Source organism: Chelonia mydas, chromosome 5, assembly GCF_015237465.2.
Source record: "Chelonia mydas isolate rCheMyd1 chromosome 5, rCheMyd1.pri.v2, whole genome shotgun sequence".
Taxonomy (NCBI): Eukaryota; Metazoa; Chordata; order Testudines; family Cheloniidae; genus Chelonia; species Chelonia mydas.
The window spans coordinates 21,084,758-21,104,185 of NC_051245.2; the positions used below are offsets into that span (position 1 = coordinate 21,084,758).

The 19,428-nt window shown below is 44.1% G+C and overlaps 1 protein-coding gene across 1 annotated transcript in view; it reads right to left on the minus strand.

Moving 5' to 3' along the window:
• Positions 1–267: 267 nt before the first annotated feature.
• Positions 268–19,428, minus strand: part of ALPK2 (alpha kinase 2) — a 69,211-nt gene continuing 50,050 nt past the window's right edge. The window contains 2 exon segments of the mRNA XM_043547356.1: positions 268–1,213; positions 12,689–12,737. Of these exon segments, the coding sequence (XP_043403291.1) occupies positions 925–1,213; positions 12,689–12,737 (338 nt within the window). The 3' untranslated portion in view covers positions 268–924.

Below are 19,428 nucleotides of genomic sequence, written 5' to 3' on the forward strand. Positions count from 1 at the left end.
TTAGTGTCCTGCTCCCTGTCTCCTTCAGGTGCAGCCTGGGCAGTTAACTGGCCGGCCCTTTAACCCCTCCAGGCCTTGTGTGGGGTGGGCACCCCATCACACGACAATTAGATCTCAGTCCTGCAAGGTGCTGAATATCCTTGGCTCCCAATGACTTCAGTATGAGTTGTATTCAGCATCCTGAATGGCCCCAATCCTGCAACAGGATCTGGGTGGGAGAAAGATGGATTTAATTGCAGGATCAGGGCCTCAGGGAGAAAACAAATTCTGTGGATAAGAAAGTCCCAGGTGATGCCCAGTTTTAGGATTTTTCCAACTAGGTGACTGAACTTTCGGAGGAAAGCTACATAGGTGGCAGCTAAATCCTTGAGCTTGTCCAGAGAACAGGTGTGTATAATGGTCCAAATACCCATGTGGCTTATGCTTATTTTAAAAGAAATTTAATTGGCAAAAGTACAAGACATACGAGTATAGTAAGGATTAAAACTGTGCAAAGAGTTAGGAAATAAAGCAATTATTCTCGTACATCCTTGACCCCAGTGCCAGTATCGAGCTCTAGTCCAAAACCTTTACTAAGTGGTGGCTTAAGTAGTTTTATTTTTACATAGCTGCTGAATGCCACAGTATCGCTGGCGTAGAGATCTAGCAGTTGCGAATGGAGGACAGAAATGCTCCAGTGACCCATCTCCTGCACAAAGACCAAGACACAGAGTGTGCAAATACACAAACATACACAGATATGACATATGTAAAAATACTTGAAAGTTAATCGAGGCAGATAGCTTTGTTTGGCTTTGAAAACTTTCCTTTGCTTTTGAATTGTAGCCTGCTAGGCCACAGATGCAGCTGGTTTCCTGGCTGTTGTTATCAAAGAACAGCTTCCAAATGTTGGTATAATGCAGAAGGCTCAGTCTAACGCCACAGTCATGTCCTTCGGTACCTGTTCATTTCTAGAGAGGAGCTTGTGCGAAGTGGTGCAGTGTTACTGGGTGCTTTGAAGACAGGCTTGGCTGCCTGTGTGCTGGCCACTCTTTTCTGTACTTTTGGTGAGTTTGGAGGGACTTTGCTTTTCATGGCTGTTGGTTTCCTCTGTTTTTGATGTCTGCCTTGGAGAGAGTTCAACCCCAACATCTCGCAGTACTTATTGCACTGGTGGAGGGCTTTAAACTGATCAATGAAGGAAATGGCACAGTTGCCTTTAAACCCTTTGTATCTGCAGCAGTGAAGAAGAACAAAAAAGGAATTTCAACATTTGTTTTTCAAGCCAGGTCTACGGTATGACTTTGGATTCATAAGTAACACTACAACATTTAATAAGCCTCTCATCGCCTCTTTGAAGGAGAGAAGTATTATCCCAATTTTCTAGATGGTAAAACGAGGAACAGAGAGACTAAATGACTCACCCAAGGCCAATCAGTGAGTCAGCTGCAGAGCACAAAACAGGGCTCAGGAGGCTGGCTCTCAGCCCTGTGTTCCAACTATTCCTCTTCCATCTATAATTTCAACTTGTGGCGAATACAATTGTTAGTTAACAAACTTCTTAGTTAGATAAATTTATAAACAAAGAAAATTCCACAGTATAATCTTTATAAAGTGCTTGGGGCACCTCAGATAGAAGAAGCCTACAGAAGTGGGTAAGTGTGATCATTATTACTCTGAAGGAGTGTCCTTGCTGCTCACACACAGGGCTAGTGTGTGGGGGGGCCACAGCCTGTCAAGCTGACCAATGTTGTCTTGTTCCCTTGTACTCTCTCCATCTCTCTAAAAAGAACAGGAGTATTTGTGGCACCTTAGAGACTAACAAATTTATTTGAGCATGAGCTTTCGTGAGCTACAGCTCACTTCATTGGATGCATAGAATGGAACATATAGTAAGAAGATATATATACATACAGAGAACTTGAAAAGGTGGAGTAAGAGGCTAATTAATTAAGATGAGCTATCTTCTTACTATATGTTTCATTCTATGCATCCAATGAAGTGGGCTGTAGCCCACGAAAGCTTATGCTCAAATAAATTTTTTAGTCTCTAAGGCGTCACAAGTCCTCCTGTTCTTTTTGCGGATACAGACTAACTCGGCTGCTACTCTGAAACCTCTCCATCTCTCTGTATCTATCTGTTGTTGCTTGGCTTGGATTGTAAGCTCTGGGGGCAGGGACGGTCTTTTTGTTTTGTTTGTTATCATAGCAGGAGAGTGATCTTTGTCCTGTTGGGAGCTGTGCGTGAACAAGTTTATCTGGTAGCATCAAAATGAAAATGTCTGAGCTGCAATATACTCTACAGTCCTAAAATGTCCTGGGCAATCCATTTCTCTCCCAGGCAGCCTGCCTAGTGCCAATAAGGATGCTGCCTGCTCCAAGAAGAAAAGCCCAATCTCCATATGACGGATGGGCCTTTCGGTACTAGCATGATTTGTAGAATAAAATTCACCAAAGGAGATAAGCAGGTGGCACAGAAACCAAAAGCTATCTTTTAAGGCAGTGTGACAGTATCTTCCTCTGTTTACCTCTAACAGCTTCATTCTGCATCTCTATTGTTCCTTTAAGGTGACGGAATAGGGAGTTTGAAATGTCAGGCTATCTGCTTTCCTAGCATCAGTAATCTCACATGAGATGAAAAGGCCACCCTGGAACTGCCATGTGTCAGATCATGATGGAACACAAAGTTCCACCGTAGGGTGGGAAAAAACTCTTTGACGAAAGCTTATGCTCAAATAAATTTGTTAGTCTCTATGGCGCCACAAGTACTCCTGTTCTTTTTACAAATCCTACAGCTTCTCAAACATACCCAAAAAGTAAGTAATGCTTTTCCACATACCCACACATTCGTATTGCAGACTCCATTGCTTCCTTACAGACACACTGTCATAAAAATAAAGGGAAGGGTAACCACCTTTCTGTATACTGTGCTATAAAATCCCTCCTGGCCAGAGGCAAAACCTTTTCACCTGTAAAGGGTTAAGAAGCTAAGATAACCTTGCTGGCACCTGACCAAAATGACCAATGAGGAGACAAGATACTTTCAAATATGGAGGGGGCGGGGAAACAAAGGGTCTGTCTGTCTGTGTGATGCTTTTGCCGGGAACAGATCAGGAATGCAGCCTTACAACTGTTAGTTAGTAAGTAATCTAGCTAGAAATGCGTTAGATTTCCTTTTGTTTAATGGTTGGTAAAATATGCTGTGCTGAATGGAATGTATATTCCTGTTTTTGTGTCTTTTTGTAACTTAAGGTTTTGTCTAGAGGGATTCTCTATGTTTTGAATCTGATTACTCTGTAAGGTATTTACCATCCTGATTTTACAGAGGTGATTCTTTTACCTTGTCTTTAATTAAAATTCTTCTCTTAAGAACCTGATTGCTTTTTCATTGTTCTTAAGATCCAAGGGTTTGGGTCTGTGTTCACCTGTACAGATTGGTGAGGCTTTTTATCAAGCCTTCCCCAGGAAAGGGGGTGTAGGGCTTGGGGAGATATTTTGGGGGAAGACGTCTCCAAGTGGGCTCTTTCCCTGTTCTTTGTTTAACACGCTTGGTGGTGGCAGCATAGGGTTTAAGGACAAGGCAAGTTTGTACCTTGAGGAAGTTTTTAACCTAAGCTGGTAAGAATAAGCTTAGGGGGTCTTTCATGCAGGTCCCCACAACAGCACCCTAGAGTTCAGAGTGGGGAAGGAACCTTGACACACACACACGCACACACACACACACACACATATCTATAGACTTTGTTTAAACGCACGTGCACACACACAATCTTGTCTTAAATGATTTTAAACAAATCATTGCAGCCTTGAATGTATGTGGAAAGAAGATCACAAACCCTCATTATCTTGTAAGTGAAATTACTGGTGTCCTTTATGGAGATCAGCTTCAATAGGAGAGGGAAGTTCTGAATTCAGTCTTTTAATTTTTGATATTTTTGGCCATTTTTGTCTCCTTGTGGTGACCTTACAATCTCAGCCCCTTCCTTAAAGTTGGAGCTGGTTGAATATTAAAAAAAAAAAAATCTTTGTGGGAATTTTAGTGAATAAAAGCACTACACCGAGGTTGCTATTATGTGTCGTGTGAACATACACATGCCAAGCCAGGCAGGGGAGGATTTATCTGCCTGACAAGTGAATAAGGTGGTGGACCTGCCCTGCTCTAGACATGCTACTCAGCCTGTCTGGTGGAAGTAGAGAAATCTCCTGCTTGACTCGTTTAGGGCCAAGAGTAAGAGTTTATTCCCCTCCCTGAACAGGCAGTGGCATATAGCTGTGCTGCTCCAGGTGGAGCTCCCTAAGGGAAATGCAACTCAGACTCACCCTCTGAGTTACAATTGCTCCACAACACCTGTTTGCATACTAGGGAGCTATTGCATTTGCCCATGAACTGATCCAGCATATATAATCCACTGGTCTGTGTGTATCTGCACTCAATCCAAAGAGGACATGAGTCTATTTCAGTTCTTAGCTGCAGCTGGCTCTTCAGCTCATGCTGTAGAGACTCATGGTTCTAGGCTTGGAGATCTCTAGTTCAATCCAGGTCCAGGTGGTGGACATCATCACATGTACTTCATCCTGCCCTCACCACTGCCAGCCAGCCCTGTTGGCTGGTGTGTGTGTGTGTGTGTGTGTGTGTGTGTGTAGCCCTGGCTCTCCTTGTCCCTTTGCCGGCTCCCAGCGTAATTATCAGGCACAGAGTCTGTGCTCTCCCGCTACACTCTGACTCAGGTTTACAGTAGCTTGCACCTGATGCGCCCGCTCCTTTACACTCCCTGGCTTTGCAGGTTGCACTTACAATCTAGCCCTATGGTAGATTATAAATAGAAAGGCAAAATAGCTTGGGGCTCTGTGAGAGAATGAGGAATGTTCTCCCACTCCTGGGGGGAGGGAATAGAGCCAGGAGACTCCCAGACCAAGCCCCGCTCTAGAAGCATGAAGACCTGGCTTCAATCACATCAGAGGATGGTTCTTCTCAGAGGCAAGCCTACCTGACATTGACAAGAGCTTCCTCTTTGGATTAAGCTGAGGATAGCCTTGGGCTTGACTGTGGAAATTGGCCAGGGCAGAGTAGCGGCTCATCAGAAAGGGCATGCCTCAGAGACAGTGCTTTGTTTCTCCTTTTGTTGTGTTTTGTTTGTGTCTGAAGGGGTTTAATCATGAATATTCAACCAAGCACTGGGTATTTGTGGAAATAAAGGCCAAATTCACAGCAACTATTAATCAACAACAAATAATTCAATGAGTTCTAGTTAAAACCTCTTCACTCTACAGTGGTTTTGTATTACTCTCCTGCATGCTGCAGCACTGTACATGTCAGAGATTCAGATGCCAGTGTCTGAGTGGATAATGAGCCTCTGTGATGTAGAGAACCTTTGGAGAGCATCTGCTTGCTTTAATATTTAAAATATCTTGTTTCCGCTGCAGGACTGAAAGAGAGGCCACATTTCTCTTCCACTCTGAGGAGGGCTGTTCTATTGAGCAGGAAGAAATCTAAATGCTTTGGAATCTCCAGGGCCATTAGTGATCTGACAGCTTTCACTGCAATGAATGATAGTTGTTTTTCTTTGTGATTGCTCTTGTAGATGTGTGCAAAATGACCAGTTTCTGAGGCATGAATGTGGTGGGTTTTCCTCCTGGCAGGCACTGGCCATTTTTCAAATTGAGAAGGGGGAACCATTTCCTTTTTCCAGGAAGCCACATTAATGGAAATTGTGTTCCTGCTGGTGGAAATTTTTCACATGCTCTTTCCTGCTCTCTGCAAGAAGTTTATGCACTGATCTATAGTACTGAGACCAATAGTTTAACAGTTTGAGATCATTTTGTCATGAAAAGGTAGAGTTTAAAATCCTATCCTCTTTCCTCATGAAACTAGAAAAAATATCCAGTCTATGGGGATAAATTATTAACTCTTATGTCAGTAATGTCTCTGCAGGATCAGTACACGTTTCTATTCACCATTGATCTCAGAGGACATATTGGAAGGAAACAACCATGAAATTATTTGTTTCTTTAGTCCATTAATTTAGGCCCAAATTTTCATCAGTGATGATTGATTCTGGGTTATTCAAACTTCAGGGGCCCAACCTGAGACCTTTTGGGCCTGATTTTCATAGGTGCTGAGCTCTCAGAGCTTCCACTGAGTTCAACTGGAGTTCTGGATGCTCAGCACTCATTAAAATTAGGCCCAACGTGTTTCAAATTGAGCACCCAGAAACTCAGAGACTGCAGATGAGTGTCCAGTTCTGTGACTGTTGGCTATAGTTAATTAGTCTCTGGCTAATGGGTGAACGAGTTCAAAAGAAAATCCAGATCAATGAATTCAGACTATTTTCCTATTCATATTTTGTTTCTGTCACTCACTATGCTCCTTTAAAGAGCTGATCATCCAATCAGGGACCAAAAAAAATAGAATATCATCAATTACATGCCACAAAGAGCAGATGTTTGAAGTGAATAATTTGTGAAAACTTCACAAACAAGCCATAGTCTCAGAGTTATTCAGCTGAAATATTCAGCACATACTGAATACAGCGAACAGGACTGGGCCTTCAGTTGCTCAGGAATGAAAAACAAGGCCAACATTTTGTAGAGTTTAGAAAGGTGATTAATACTATTCCACCAGCTTTATTCACAAATCAAATTGCACCCATTTCCCTTTTTCAGTCATAATTGGCTTTTGTTTGGTCTTGTAACTAGAGATGGGACAAAATCAACCCTGCCCCTCTGAGCCAAACACCACCACATTTTGGAGGTTGAGAGGCTTCAAAATCTTGGGCTGGATCTGAATTTTGTGAATGGCCCCTATCTTTACAATGGGTCATCGAAAGCTACCTATTTATCCCTTTACACCACAGCATGTGAGAATTAAATCCTTGCATCTGAGCACCCCCAGCCTTTGTGGTATTCAAAAATCCAGATCCAATTTTTGCAGTTTGTAACTCAGTGCTTCTATAGAGCCTTCCGTCACTTACCACATCTAGAATGTATCATTTGTTCTGCAAAGTCTTAATGACTATAGTCTAGCTGCAGCTTGGAAGGACTAGTGAGGTTAATTCAAACATTCTGCTGCTATTATAGCTTGCGGGTACATGTAATGGGGGAGGAGGTTTGTGTCAGCGAATGGCTTCTAAATTGGAAATGTCCTTATGTTGCTTTCATATGTATTGCGCTCAAGAGCACTGAGTGACCTTTCCAAGCTCCTGCAAGAATTTTTAATCTGTTATTTAACATACCATGTGTTATTAATTAACTAGTTGGATCACTGATGAATGCAGTTTATGACAAAATCCCCTCATGTTTAGGGAGAAGCCCAAACCAAAACTCCTGAAATCTAGAGGAGTTGGGATTTGGATCCAGATTCAAACTTTGCGGTGCCTTCCCTCTCCACAGTAGGCTACCCCAAAGCTCTCCATGCTTGAAAAGAAGCAGGAATTTTTAGATTCCACATTTGGCAGCCGGAGCCTTTTTTAATCCCAATGGCTATGGTTGTACAAAAGCATATCGTGATCTCATTTCCTTTGTGTTTTTTACAAACGCTGGCTACTCCTTGTTACTTAATATCTAATCTTAAGATTTTGGTAGTTGTCACCAAGCTGCTAGAAATCAGATAATTGTATTTTACTTTTTTTTGTTTTAAATCTAAGAAAGAATTGAGCCAATATCATATTTACACGGGTTAAGTTGCTGACTTCGGTGCTCCCCAATAGTTAAATGATAAATGTTTTCAAGGTTTGGTTTTTTTATGTCCAGTAAAACTTTGCCCTCTAGTGGTAGACAATTTATTGCAGCCATTTCTATTACACTTCAATTTAATAAATTTGTGCTTTTGTGCCTTTTTACTCCACTGACAAAACAGGCAGGTAAGGTACGCAAAGCAACTACCAATCAGAAATGTGTTTAAATGTTGTAAGCATCTAGTCTCTTCATAACCACTACCAAAGCGGGGGAGAGAGCGCGGAGAGCAGACAAAGAAATCAATTCTGGACAGTGCAATTCATTGTGGTTCAGACTCTAACTGTTTGGAATCTCTGGATTATGAAAAGATTAATGGCACTGGGCAATGCTAGAAATGTTATGCAGAATATTAATCGGGGCTGTCTCTTGCTAGGTGTATTGTATGCTTGTTTTAAAAGTAATATCAGGGGAAATTAAATGAACATAAATAATTCCTGACGTTTGCCATACCAGCTTTTCTAAATTAATCAATAACAGTTTACAGCATGACATTATAGTATTTTTCAACTTAATTATATAAGCAGTATAGTGTAGGTTTTATTTCTTTGTTAATCATTGTCATAGTGTTGTCAGAGTGAATTTAGCTTTTTATTTACTTGCTGAATTGAAGAGAAACTATATGAATAGTCTCCATTCAGCCATGATTCCGGTAAAATTTCCCCAAGTTCAATATAGGCTCAAAGGAATTAGATATGACACCTATTCGATCAATGAGTTCATCTCCTCTGCAAAGGCAGCTAAGCCGATAACAGAATTTATGTCGGCTATCACACTGATACATTAAAAGAAAAGGAGTAAATAAATCTGTTAGTCTTTCAGTTGCCACAAGTACTCCTTTTCTTTTTGCGAATACACACTAACATGGCTGCTACTCTGAAAACTGATACATTAGTTTCATTTCATTTCTGTCTCACAGAGTCAAAAATATTAGAATCATTATCAGAATTATAAGCCAGTATGACTGTGTATGCGCTCACAGACATACTAGATTTACTATCTCGTTTGTTTGTTTACAATACTAAGCTGTGATGTGGATGAATTCTACCTATTTATTTGTTTTCCCCTGTCCATCTGAACATGTTTTAAAATCAGTCTGGCAAAAATTAACTCAAAGGCATCCTTCTGGGTAAATGATGAACAATGTGAGGAAAATACAGGACCAGCAAAAAATCTGTTGCCTTGTAGAAATAACATGAGTCAAACAAAAGGACACTAGATATTTAAATTGCTTAAGACAAAGAGTGTCTATTTGGGGTAATCCTTGGTTCAGATTTCACTGTACAGTCTTTGTCTGACCTCATCTTCCTGTCTCTTTGTCTCAGATGGGTTTTCATCTGCATAATTTCCCATAGTATGTTGTATAATAACATTCATTAAAGCCTTCCTATAAATCATCAAGTTCCAGAGCACAGCATAACATAATTAAAACTTTTATGATTTCTTTATTCTAGCTGGATGATGAGAGACTAATTCAAATGATTTCACTCTGGAGCCAATGAAAAAAAAAATCAATTTAAATTTTGAAAAAGTGCCAGGTTAGAAATGTGAAGGGTTTCCTACAATATGCTAGGATAGTACAAAGGGTGGTGGTGGGGGAAGTAGGGGGAAGCTTTGTTTTTTTCTGTGTCTCTGGCATATAAAGAATCACATAGCCAATAAAGATATTTCTCTTTGTACATATTGCTGTGATCAGTTCTATTTTTTGTACAGATTTCTCGAGAAAGAATATAATGTAAAGTGGTTGTCACAAGCATCTACCCAAGAAAGATGCAAGGGAACAGAACTGTGACAACACATACAACAAAGTTAGAGAAAAGAATAGCATGCATTAGTTGAGGAAACAACAGGCTTGTTAAAATAATATTGGAAAGAGTGTTCCTCTCTCTCTCTCTCTCTGGTGCAAAATTTCACAGCAGTTATTGTTGGCATGGTTGGAATTGCTAAACATCTCAGCAGATAAATGACATTTAAAAACTGATAAAAGGAATTTTGTGATATCCCCATGTATGGTTAATCTGTGGATCTCACTTCTGCAAGATATTGTGGTGAAGGGCTTAGCAGATTTTAAATAAAGGTTAGACATTTATGTGAATAATAATAATATCACTCAGTCATATTTTCTAGTGTAAATGTGTATGAGGGATAACGGCACCCAAGCTTCCAGAGAGGAGTCAGCAACTAACTGTCTGGGATAGTTGCCTATGTTTTCCATTATGTGGCTTTTACTTTTTCCTGTGAAGCATCTGGTATCTGCCAATGTCTGAGACGGGAGACCGGATTCGATGGACCAGGGGTCTGACCTGGTACGACTGCTTCTGTGCTCCATGATATACTCTAGCGAGGACAGAAGGCAAGGTCCTGCACCTCTGGAATGCTCTTCAGCCACTGTCACAGGCTGGCTGGCCCCTTAAGGCAACCCAGGCTCAGCCTTGCCTGTGACCAGACAGCTTTCCCTAGCTGAGGCTGAGGGAGACTTACTTATATAATGACTCACCTCAGATGCCAGGGAGCAGAGAGAGGACTACTTAAACAGAGCTGTGAATTCAGTCTGGGGAGGAGTCCCAGGAGAGAGGAGGGTGGGAAGGGCCTGAGAAAGTGAGGCTGGAAGAGACCCACAGACAGCAGGTTAAGATCTTGTGGAGGGGCCCTGACGTAGGGCCTCTAATGACCAGAGAGATCTCTGAGGGAAGTTGTGAGAGTTCCTGGGGAGGGGACCACAATGGGGGGAAACCTGCTGGGAGGGAACAGCGACAGAGAGGCTCTGCAGGGCCCAGGGATAGGAGTTAAGAAGCCAAGAATGTCAGTGTAGCCTGAGGGGGCAGAAGAATTATTCATCTGGATTTACTGAGATTGACAGTTGGAACTTTTGTTACCCTGGAAAGGGACTGAATTTATAAGTCTTTGAAAGAGACAGGCCATTGTGGGGCTAAGGAAGTGCGCAGTAGGGGGCGCTAGAGGCAAAGTCCCCTGCAACATCATGACTTAGCACCAACGGGTACTAGGGTGGTAAGAGTGACCACTTACAGTCCCAGGGGAGCAAACCTGGTCCATGCCTTCTAGAAGACTTCATAAAAACTCAGTGGGTGAAATCCTGGTCTTATTGAAATCAATGGCAAAACTCCCACTGTATTCAATGGGGCCAAGATTTCACCCAGAATTCCCACTCGCTGACATGGGTTATCCTCACAGAGGGATTAAAGGGGCCGGTGCTTTTAGCTATTGTCTTATAGCAGATTAAAAATTAGTAGTACTTTGGGAGAAGTGGAAAAGAATTATAACATAAATGGGCTAAGCTTTTCATTTCTGATGTGGAATTCTATATATTTGTCTCCTAAGGAGGTCTAAAATAATTGCAGAGCCACTTAGAGACAGGTTGCTTTTAAATGCCTTGTACTGTGTTTGACAGCTCCAAGAGGTTTTTGTTTTTGCGAAGCAGGGGGCTACAATTTGCAATTAAATAAATGCCAGCAAATCGTTAAATGAGTTTCCTTTGTGCGTCAAGTTATGAGACTAGATATAGTTTCATTGGACATTCTCCCTCCCTCACCTGCCTTGCATGGCTCGCAAGAGCACCCAGTCAAGCCTGAGAAAACAAGAGGCATCTGAGTGTGTCGTGGGAGGAATAACTAACACACCGAGTCTGAAATGTGAGAAGAGGGGTATTTATATATAAGACAAGGTGCCACTGTTTTCCAGAAGTAGGAGGGATGTTTAGTTTTAGTATCACATAACTAATAATGACAGTATCTGTAGGCTCCTGACCTTTCCGCCGAGCCCAGGACTCTCTGCCATGCTCAAATCTCTTCCAGGAAACCATTTTATTCTTCAACATGAAACTTAGGAAAAATGTCAAAACAGAAGGAAGTTCTTCTGTCCCCCACACGATACAGCTCCCAGAGGCTTCCCCCGGCCCCTTTGAAAGGAGTGCTGAAAGGAGAACGTGCCCTTTCCTTCACTCCTGCTGCATCAAGGTCTAGTGCAGGATCCCATCTCTCATCTGCAGCTCCTCTCCGCTGAACCACTTGCTGACTTTCACAATCACTTGCTCCCTTCCCAGCTGGGTCTGATCACTGAACAGGGCTTGCTGGCCCCAGGCCCCTGGCACTTAATGAGGCAGACCACCTTGTTGCAATATCCATCAATCCATGGCCGCTGCCAGCAAGTGCGAGTTGTGGTATGGATGCATCCCATTCCTGGGACATTGTGTGTTTCATAACAGTTATTCAATAGCCATCAGATAGTAACAACTCTCAGACACTTCTGGGCTTGGCTGGCCTTGAACAAGCAACCTAGACAGGATAGACTGGGGCTGCCAAACATTTCAAAAAGAACAAGTGATTTTTGGATGCCTCATTTTTTAGGTGCTCAAACTGAGGTGCCTTAACGAGCCTGATCTTCAGAAGGTGATTCTTCACCACTTCTGAAAATCAAGCCCTTATAAAGTATCTCAAGATGGGTACACAAAACCACTTTTGAAAATGTAGGCCTGTATCCCACTACCCATTCCCTGAATCATCACATCTCCCTGATTTTTCAAATAATTTTGCATTGTGGATAAGATAGGAACTGAAGCATTAAATATCGACTGTTCTATTGATTTGTATTGCATGGGAGATTAAAAAAAAAACAAATAGAAAAGAAAATCTTGGTGATTATTTGTTATTTTACAAGGAACACCAATGACATCTTATTTGTTCCAAGATAAAGCGTTTATGAAGAAATTCTGCAAAGCAAAACCTCCAGTTTGTTCTCTTTTCTTCAAAGAGGAAAACAAATGTGTTTTCTTGATAGGAAGGTTCCCATTAATATTTTATGAATGTGAGGAGGTTAACAGAAATTGCATTGGGATTGTTTTCCCCCCTAAAGTTATGGTGAGAAATAAACCTCCAATGCACCCACCCCCATCAGGTTTACACTGTGAGGAGTTTGAAGCACAATGCAAATATATTTCATTAAGAAATATGTCTTTCACTCACCCTTTGGCCAATGTTGCTATGCCAACGTCAGTTAACTTCATTCCTACACCTACAAAACCAAAACAAAACAGGGAGCTTGCATTATACCAGGCTTTCTAGGAGTGTCTTCAGATTTATAGCCTTATAGATGCAGCTAGGTATTCTTTATTGATTATAGTTTGTTTCAGTCATCTCTGTGTAGTGGCAATATTTTAACATTCTCCCCTCAAACATAGGGTTTTTGCTCTGTGTGATTCACAACACTAGCAGCAGTCAGGAGCATTCCAGTGATTTACAAACAGGGTGATAAATGGAGCTCTAAGGCTCTGGAATGTTTCCGATGCTGGAGGGTAACTGAGGAGCCTCACTTCAACTCTGGCATCTTAAAGGAACATCTAAATCCAGCATCAGAACATTTATCATCTGCAAAGAGATGCATAAGGGTCATTTATTGTTCCTAAGTTTTGGGATTTGGATGTTTGCAAGCTGGGGCAGGGTACAGTGTATTCCAATGTGGAAACCACTTTGCATATCAGCACCATGGCCCAACAATCTTTGCTCTCTGTTTAGTTTTTTGGGTGACCAATAGGCACTAAATTAAACTCTTCACTCAGTGTTTCCAAAAAGCTCTTATGCTTCCCACTTTTACCCCACTTTTGTTTGACTAGCCATTGTGGGGAAATCCCTGCCCTGTGTTGTGAGCTTGTGCTGTGGAAAGATGATGATGCAGGGAGCCTCCTTCTCCCTCAGAGCAGGTGTGCAGGTGTAGGGTAGGATACAGAACTAGCACTTCCTCAAGTGCACCGCAGGAAACAAAAGCTAACGTGCCTTGCAACATTCACAGGCAAGCCATTTCAAGGGGATGTGGTCAGCAGGTTTGGGGCATGGACAGGGTCCGAGTGGTCCCCCTTTGTGAGGATGCTGCTGTCAGCAGCAGATACACTGTGCTCCTTTTTTGGAGCAGCAGTTGTAAGAATCAATACAGAGCATATAACCCCCAGGCTCAGATAATAAGTCAGCTGCTCTGCTTCCTGACTCTAGCATGCCTCATACTCATAAGGCCAGGAGGAATTTGCCCTATAGGCTTTTCCCTGTTAATTCATTTGCATTTGTTTGGGGGGGGGAGGGAGGAGTTTCAGCCTTCTCATTTGAAAGGGTAAGGGGTGGAAAGATTCCACGTTTCCTTGCAGAACCCCAGCCAGGACTGTTGCTCTATTTATTCCCTCAACAACTTAGTGAACACATACACTGTACTTTTTAAAAGGCCAAATATTTGCACAATGCGGATGAGCGAGGCACATAATGGTGTCATGGCAGCGTTCTCTAGACAGGAGGAGGGCATTCCTTCAGACACGATCAGGAGCCTGGGTATGAATTTTTCCGTTGGTTTTAATAGATGTTAGATGTTTAAATGCAAGGTAAAGTGAGGGCACAAGGTGCTGTTTTTAGAGTCTTTTAATTCACAAAGCAGTTCATAAATCCCAGAGTGGTGGGGTGAAAAGCCGGCATTAGTCAGCCTTGTGGTGAATGTTCTGATTTACTAAGGTGCATTTGTAATAAAATTAAATCTCTTAGTAAGAGTGTGAGACTTTTTTTCTTTTCTTTCCAAGCTGGTTATTTACAGAGACACAAGCCACGCAAAAACCTCCCCTCCCCCGGATTGGATGCTAATGAACCTTTTTAAAGCACTTGCCACAGCAAGCAGCTAATCCATTTCTTTCCTGTGAGTGTGGATAACACACAGAAAGCCAACACCGCACCAGAGCTCACAGGGCCTGTGTTAGGGAGCAGAAAAGAAAATATCAGAAACCTCCCTGCACAGCTTTTATTCTCTCCCATGTGAGATGCCCTATCAAAAGGCGGTGTATTGTTGCAGTTGTCCTCCCCACATATTTGTATTGTTCTCTAGTCACTTTGCCAAAGGCACTTGTAATTAGTATTGATTTTTTTTTAATTACCAGGTGGGTCTCAGTGCTTCAATTAGACAAAAAGAATATACTTTAGAAAATCCTATGTCCCTATATAATAATTTGACTGCGGTTCCTCTGGCATAATGCTAGTTTGAATTGTTATTTCAGGGAAAAAAGACTATTACAATAAGTTTTTGATAACAGTAATTTACAGATATTTTTATACTGACAGGGTATCATCTAATTAGCTAATTCCCATGAACGATATTCTTTATTTGTACTTCAGTAGAGTGTAGGAGTCATGAACCAGGGCCCCATTGTGCGAGGCATTGTACAAACAAGCTCATTGGAAGCTGGAGCCATGGGATTTCCTGGGTTGCATAAGAGGTTCAGGTGTGATTCCTGAATCCAGGCTCTCACTACCAAGGCCAGAAAGGACCAGGAGCATTGCAAGGGCAGCATGCTTAGCACAGCAGGGGGAGCAAGTCAGGAACGACACAGTTAGACTCAGATGAGAGAACCATATGTCCAGAACGGGCTGGAGAAAGTATAACACAAGCTGAACAGTTGGTGGAGTAAGGAGAAGTGCTGCCTAGGGCTCCAGAGAACAAGCTCCACTCCAAGAGACCCAATTTAAAGCTCCAACTAGGACAAGGAAACAGTTTTAGCTTGTTGAGAGCACAGTCATCGAAACACATCATGGGGCCATTCAGAACTCACTTGTCAAAACATAGGCTGTTTTGGGGGGGTCAGATCCTGCTGTGTATTACACTCTGTCAGTCCCACTGACATCAGCGTAACTGAGAGCTAAAAGTGGCCCTTGGTCTGTAGCCTAGGACAAATTATTGAAGGTGAAATTCCTCCTCATGGAGACGACCAGCACAAAGACTACACCATTTAAATCTGACTTTTATCCCTATATTAATGTTTAAGTGGTGCAATAGGCTTCATGCTATTTCACCCCATGGTTACTAATACCATCATTAATATCTGCATGGGACAGATTGCCCCGTTTGTCCTCCTGCTGTAAGACAATGTACAGCCAACTGAATGGATGGGTTCTGTGTGATCAAAGGGTTTCTCATGCTAAATTCCTTCTCTTGCATCCATAGCAAAGCTCCTTTTGACTTAAGTGGGCATGGGTCAGGCTTGAAGGCTGCGTCTAGACTACCACTTGTGCCAGCAAAACTTATGGCACTCAGGGGTGTGAAAAAAATACCCTCCTGAGAGACATACGTTTCTCTGGCACAAGTACTCATGCGTACAACATTATGTTGGCAGGAGAGGTTCTCCCACCGACATAGCTACCACCACTCATTGGGGTAATTTTATTAGGTCAACGGGAGAGCTCTCTACCATCAGCAAAGAGCAGCTACACGAGTGATCTTACAGCGGCGCTGCTGCAGTGGTACAGCTGAGCTGCTGTAAGCTCCCTAGTGTAGACATGACCTCAGGCAGCTAAAGCCTTTGAGCTGTTACTGACATGCCACTTGAGATGCTGTATGGAATTGTGACACACTTTATATCGTTGTTATTAATACCAATGTTCTAAAATTGAAATGAATCGGGCTAGATATGCCGTGTAAGGTATCTGTGAAAATGTTATGATTTGCCAAGTATGATAATCTTGCTTATATGTTTGTATCACCTTTGTATTGTGAGTTATAGATATGTAGGGTATATCTGCATTTCCAAACTTGTGCTGTGCATCTGGGTGACACCCCCAAACAGATTGCCATCAGCACTGCCTAGCCTGTTCAATGGCCCTTCGAGGGTCATCAACTGTACAATGAACCCATTGAAAGGAACCAGAGAATACACCTGATGAGTCAGCAGGGCATGTAGGGGCATGCCTATAGACAGACCTCTAAGGCTTTTCCATGCCATGGGCTGCGAAGCTCGTGTTTGGTACAAAGGAAGTACAAGCTGCATGGCCAAAGAATATAAAAGGCAGCTGCATCTTCTCCATTTTGTCTTCATTCCTGCTTCTTACCTCTGGAGTAACTTTTCTACAAACTGAAGCTCTGAACGACCCATCCATGCTGTGGATGTATTCCAGAGGGACTTTCAAGCCGGCAAATTCACCGGTACTGCTAAGAACCTGATATATGGATGTTGAAGCCTCCGTATGTATCTGGGTGCTTTATCATTTAACAACTCTCTTCTTATTCTTTCTTTATTTTATAATAAACATTTAGTTTTAGATGCTAAAGGATTAGCTGGTAGTGTGGTATTTTGGGTAAGATCCAAACTAATACTGACCTGGTAATGTGGCTGGCCTTTTGGGGTCTGAAGAACCTTTTGTATAGTGAGCAAAGTTTTTAAATAACTTCTCACTGTACTGGACCTATGAACTGATTGGGAGCCAGAGAATTGGAATGTAATAAAGGGGGCTATGTGATCTCTTTTTTCAGCTTCTTGATAACCAGCGTGGCAGATCAGAAGCACAGTTTGTGACTGGTTGGTGAGTTTAACTTCAGTGTTAACCACCAGTTTTGGGGATATCTGCTCTCCCTTTTGCAGCCTGCCCTGACCTTGGCATTTTAAGTGAGGGCTGCTCCAGGCACACTGGCTCACACTACTTACGTTGTGTTTCTGAAATAAAGGCTCAAGACAAAATGTTCCAACTTTGGTGCCTGAAGACTGGGATTTAAATCCATATTTAGACACCTAAACATGTGGCCTGGTATTCAGAGGTGTGGAACACCTGCAACTCCTAGTCTGGGTTATAATGCCTAGTAATAATACTGTTCTTTACAGGGGACTATGCTTGATGCCATGGAGTGGTTGTATGTTCCAATGACCCTGGGAGACTGTGACGGCGGGAGTTTTAACTTCTGTTAGGACTATCTAACAGAGAGGTCAAAGGGTAAGGACCAGACAAAAAGAAGCCCGCTGGCTGAGCAATAGGCCAACAACCTATCCTTGTAAAAGAGCTGAGTTATAGAAACACAACAGGAGAGCCATTCTGTCAAACAGCACGATAGACAGGGATGGCGGAGCCTTGTGGGTACTGCAAGCGATGTCTGATGGTGTGGGAAGGATTCTGAATGTGGGGATAAAAGGTCAAGAATTCAATACCAGAGCTACAAAAGGAATTAAAAAGGCACTCGAGAGAGAGACAGTAAGTGTGCTAGCAGATGTGCGACCAGGACACTGCACATGATCTGTTCAACAGGAATCTCTCTGGTCCTCATCCAGGAGAAGCAGTTTTATGTGATAAGGTTAGTGAGTGAGAGTAACCCATGCCTGCTTGGTGTGGCACTCTGTCCTTTTTTGGGGCGGCTAGACCAGCCAGAGCAGGGGCAGGCAAACGTTTTGGCCTGAGGGCTGCATTGGGTTTCCAAAATTGTATGGAGGGCCTGTTAGGGGAGGCTGTGCCCCTGCCCCCTATTCGACCCCCCCTGCTTCTCGCCCCCTGACGGCCCCCCCAGGACCCCTGCCCCATCCACATCCCCCCTCCCCACTCTCTGTCTCCTGACCACACCTGGACCCCCCCGCCGCCCCACCCAACCCCTCCTCTCATTCCTGACTCCCCCCCTCCCCCGGGACCCCTACCCCATCCAACCACCTCTTCTCCCCTGGACCTCCCATCCCTAACTGCCACCCGCCGTCCCATCCAACCCCTCTCCTTCCTGACTGCCTCCCCGGGACCCCTGCCCCATGCAACCCCCCCCTTCTCCCTGCTCCCTGACTGCCCCCAGAACCCCTGCCCCTGACTGCTCCCCGCTGCCCCATCCAACCCCTCCTCTCCTTCCTGACTGCCCCTCCCGGGACCCCTACCCCATCCAACCACCTCTTCTCTCTGACCCCCTCTCCCCCGGACCTCCCATCCCTAACTGCCACCCGCCATCCCATCCAACCCCTCTCCTTCCTGACTGCCTCCCCGGGACCCCTGCCCCATGCAACCCCCCCTTCTCCCTGTTCCCTGACTGCCCCTGGAACCCCTGCCCCTGACTGCTCCCCGCTGCCCCATCCAACCCCTCCTCTCCTTCCTGACTGCCCCTCCCGGGACCCCTGCCTCCATTCAACCCCCGTTTCCCGCCCTCTGACTTCCCTGACCCCTATCCACACCTCTGGCCCCTGACCACCCCCGAATTCCCCTGCCCTCTATCCAAACTCCCCTGTTCCCTGCCCCCTTACCGCGTTGCCTGGAGCACCGGTGGCTGGTGGCGTGGCTGCACCAGGACAAGCAGCCGCGCCCTCTGGCTGGAGCCAGCCGCGCACCGCGCAGCACAGAGCACCGGGTCAGGCTGGGCTCTGCAGCTGTGCTGCCCCAGGAGCTCACAGCCCTGCCCCCCAGAGCACTGAGCAGGTGGCGCAGTGAGCAGATGCTGTGGGGGAAGGGGACAGCAGGGGAGGGGTCGGGGGCGAGCCTCCCGGGCCAGGAGCTCAGGGGCCGGGCAGGAGAGTCTTGCGGGCCGGGTGTGGCCTACGGGCCCTAGTTTGCCCACCTCTGAGCTAGAGATTGATGAGCCTGCTACAGCGTTGGCTAAGAGATATGCGTCTTTTAGCTCATGCAGTAGAGGATCATGTGTTAAATGCAAGAGCTCCCAGGTTTGATCCCGGCTGCCGCCGACTGGGGTCAGTCGGCGTAACATGACCATGCTCAGCAAGTTTAGTATGTTGAAAACAGCAAAGAATAGAATTGTGCTGAGGGCATATGTACACAGCCTGTGGCCAGGAGATTCCCAGCCTGGGTCGACAGACGTGGGTTGGCGAGACTCGTGCTAGCACTCTAAAAATAGCTGTGTAGACAGCACTTTCAAGTGCACTGCCTCATCCCTAGGCTTCAGAGTCTGAGCTGCTGTCCAAGTTGTAACTTCAGTGCAGATTACGCAGCTATTTTTA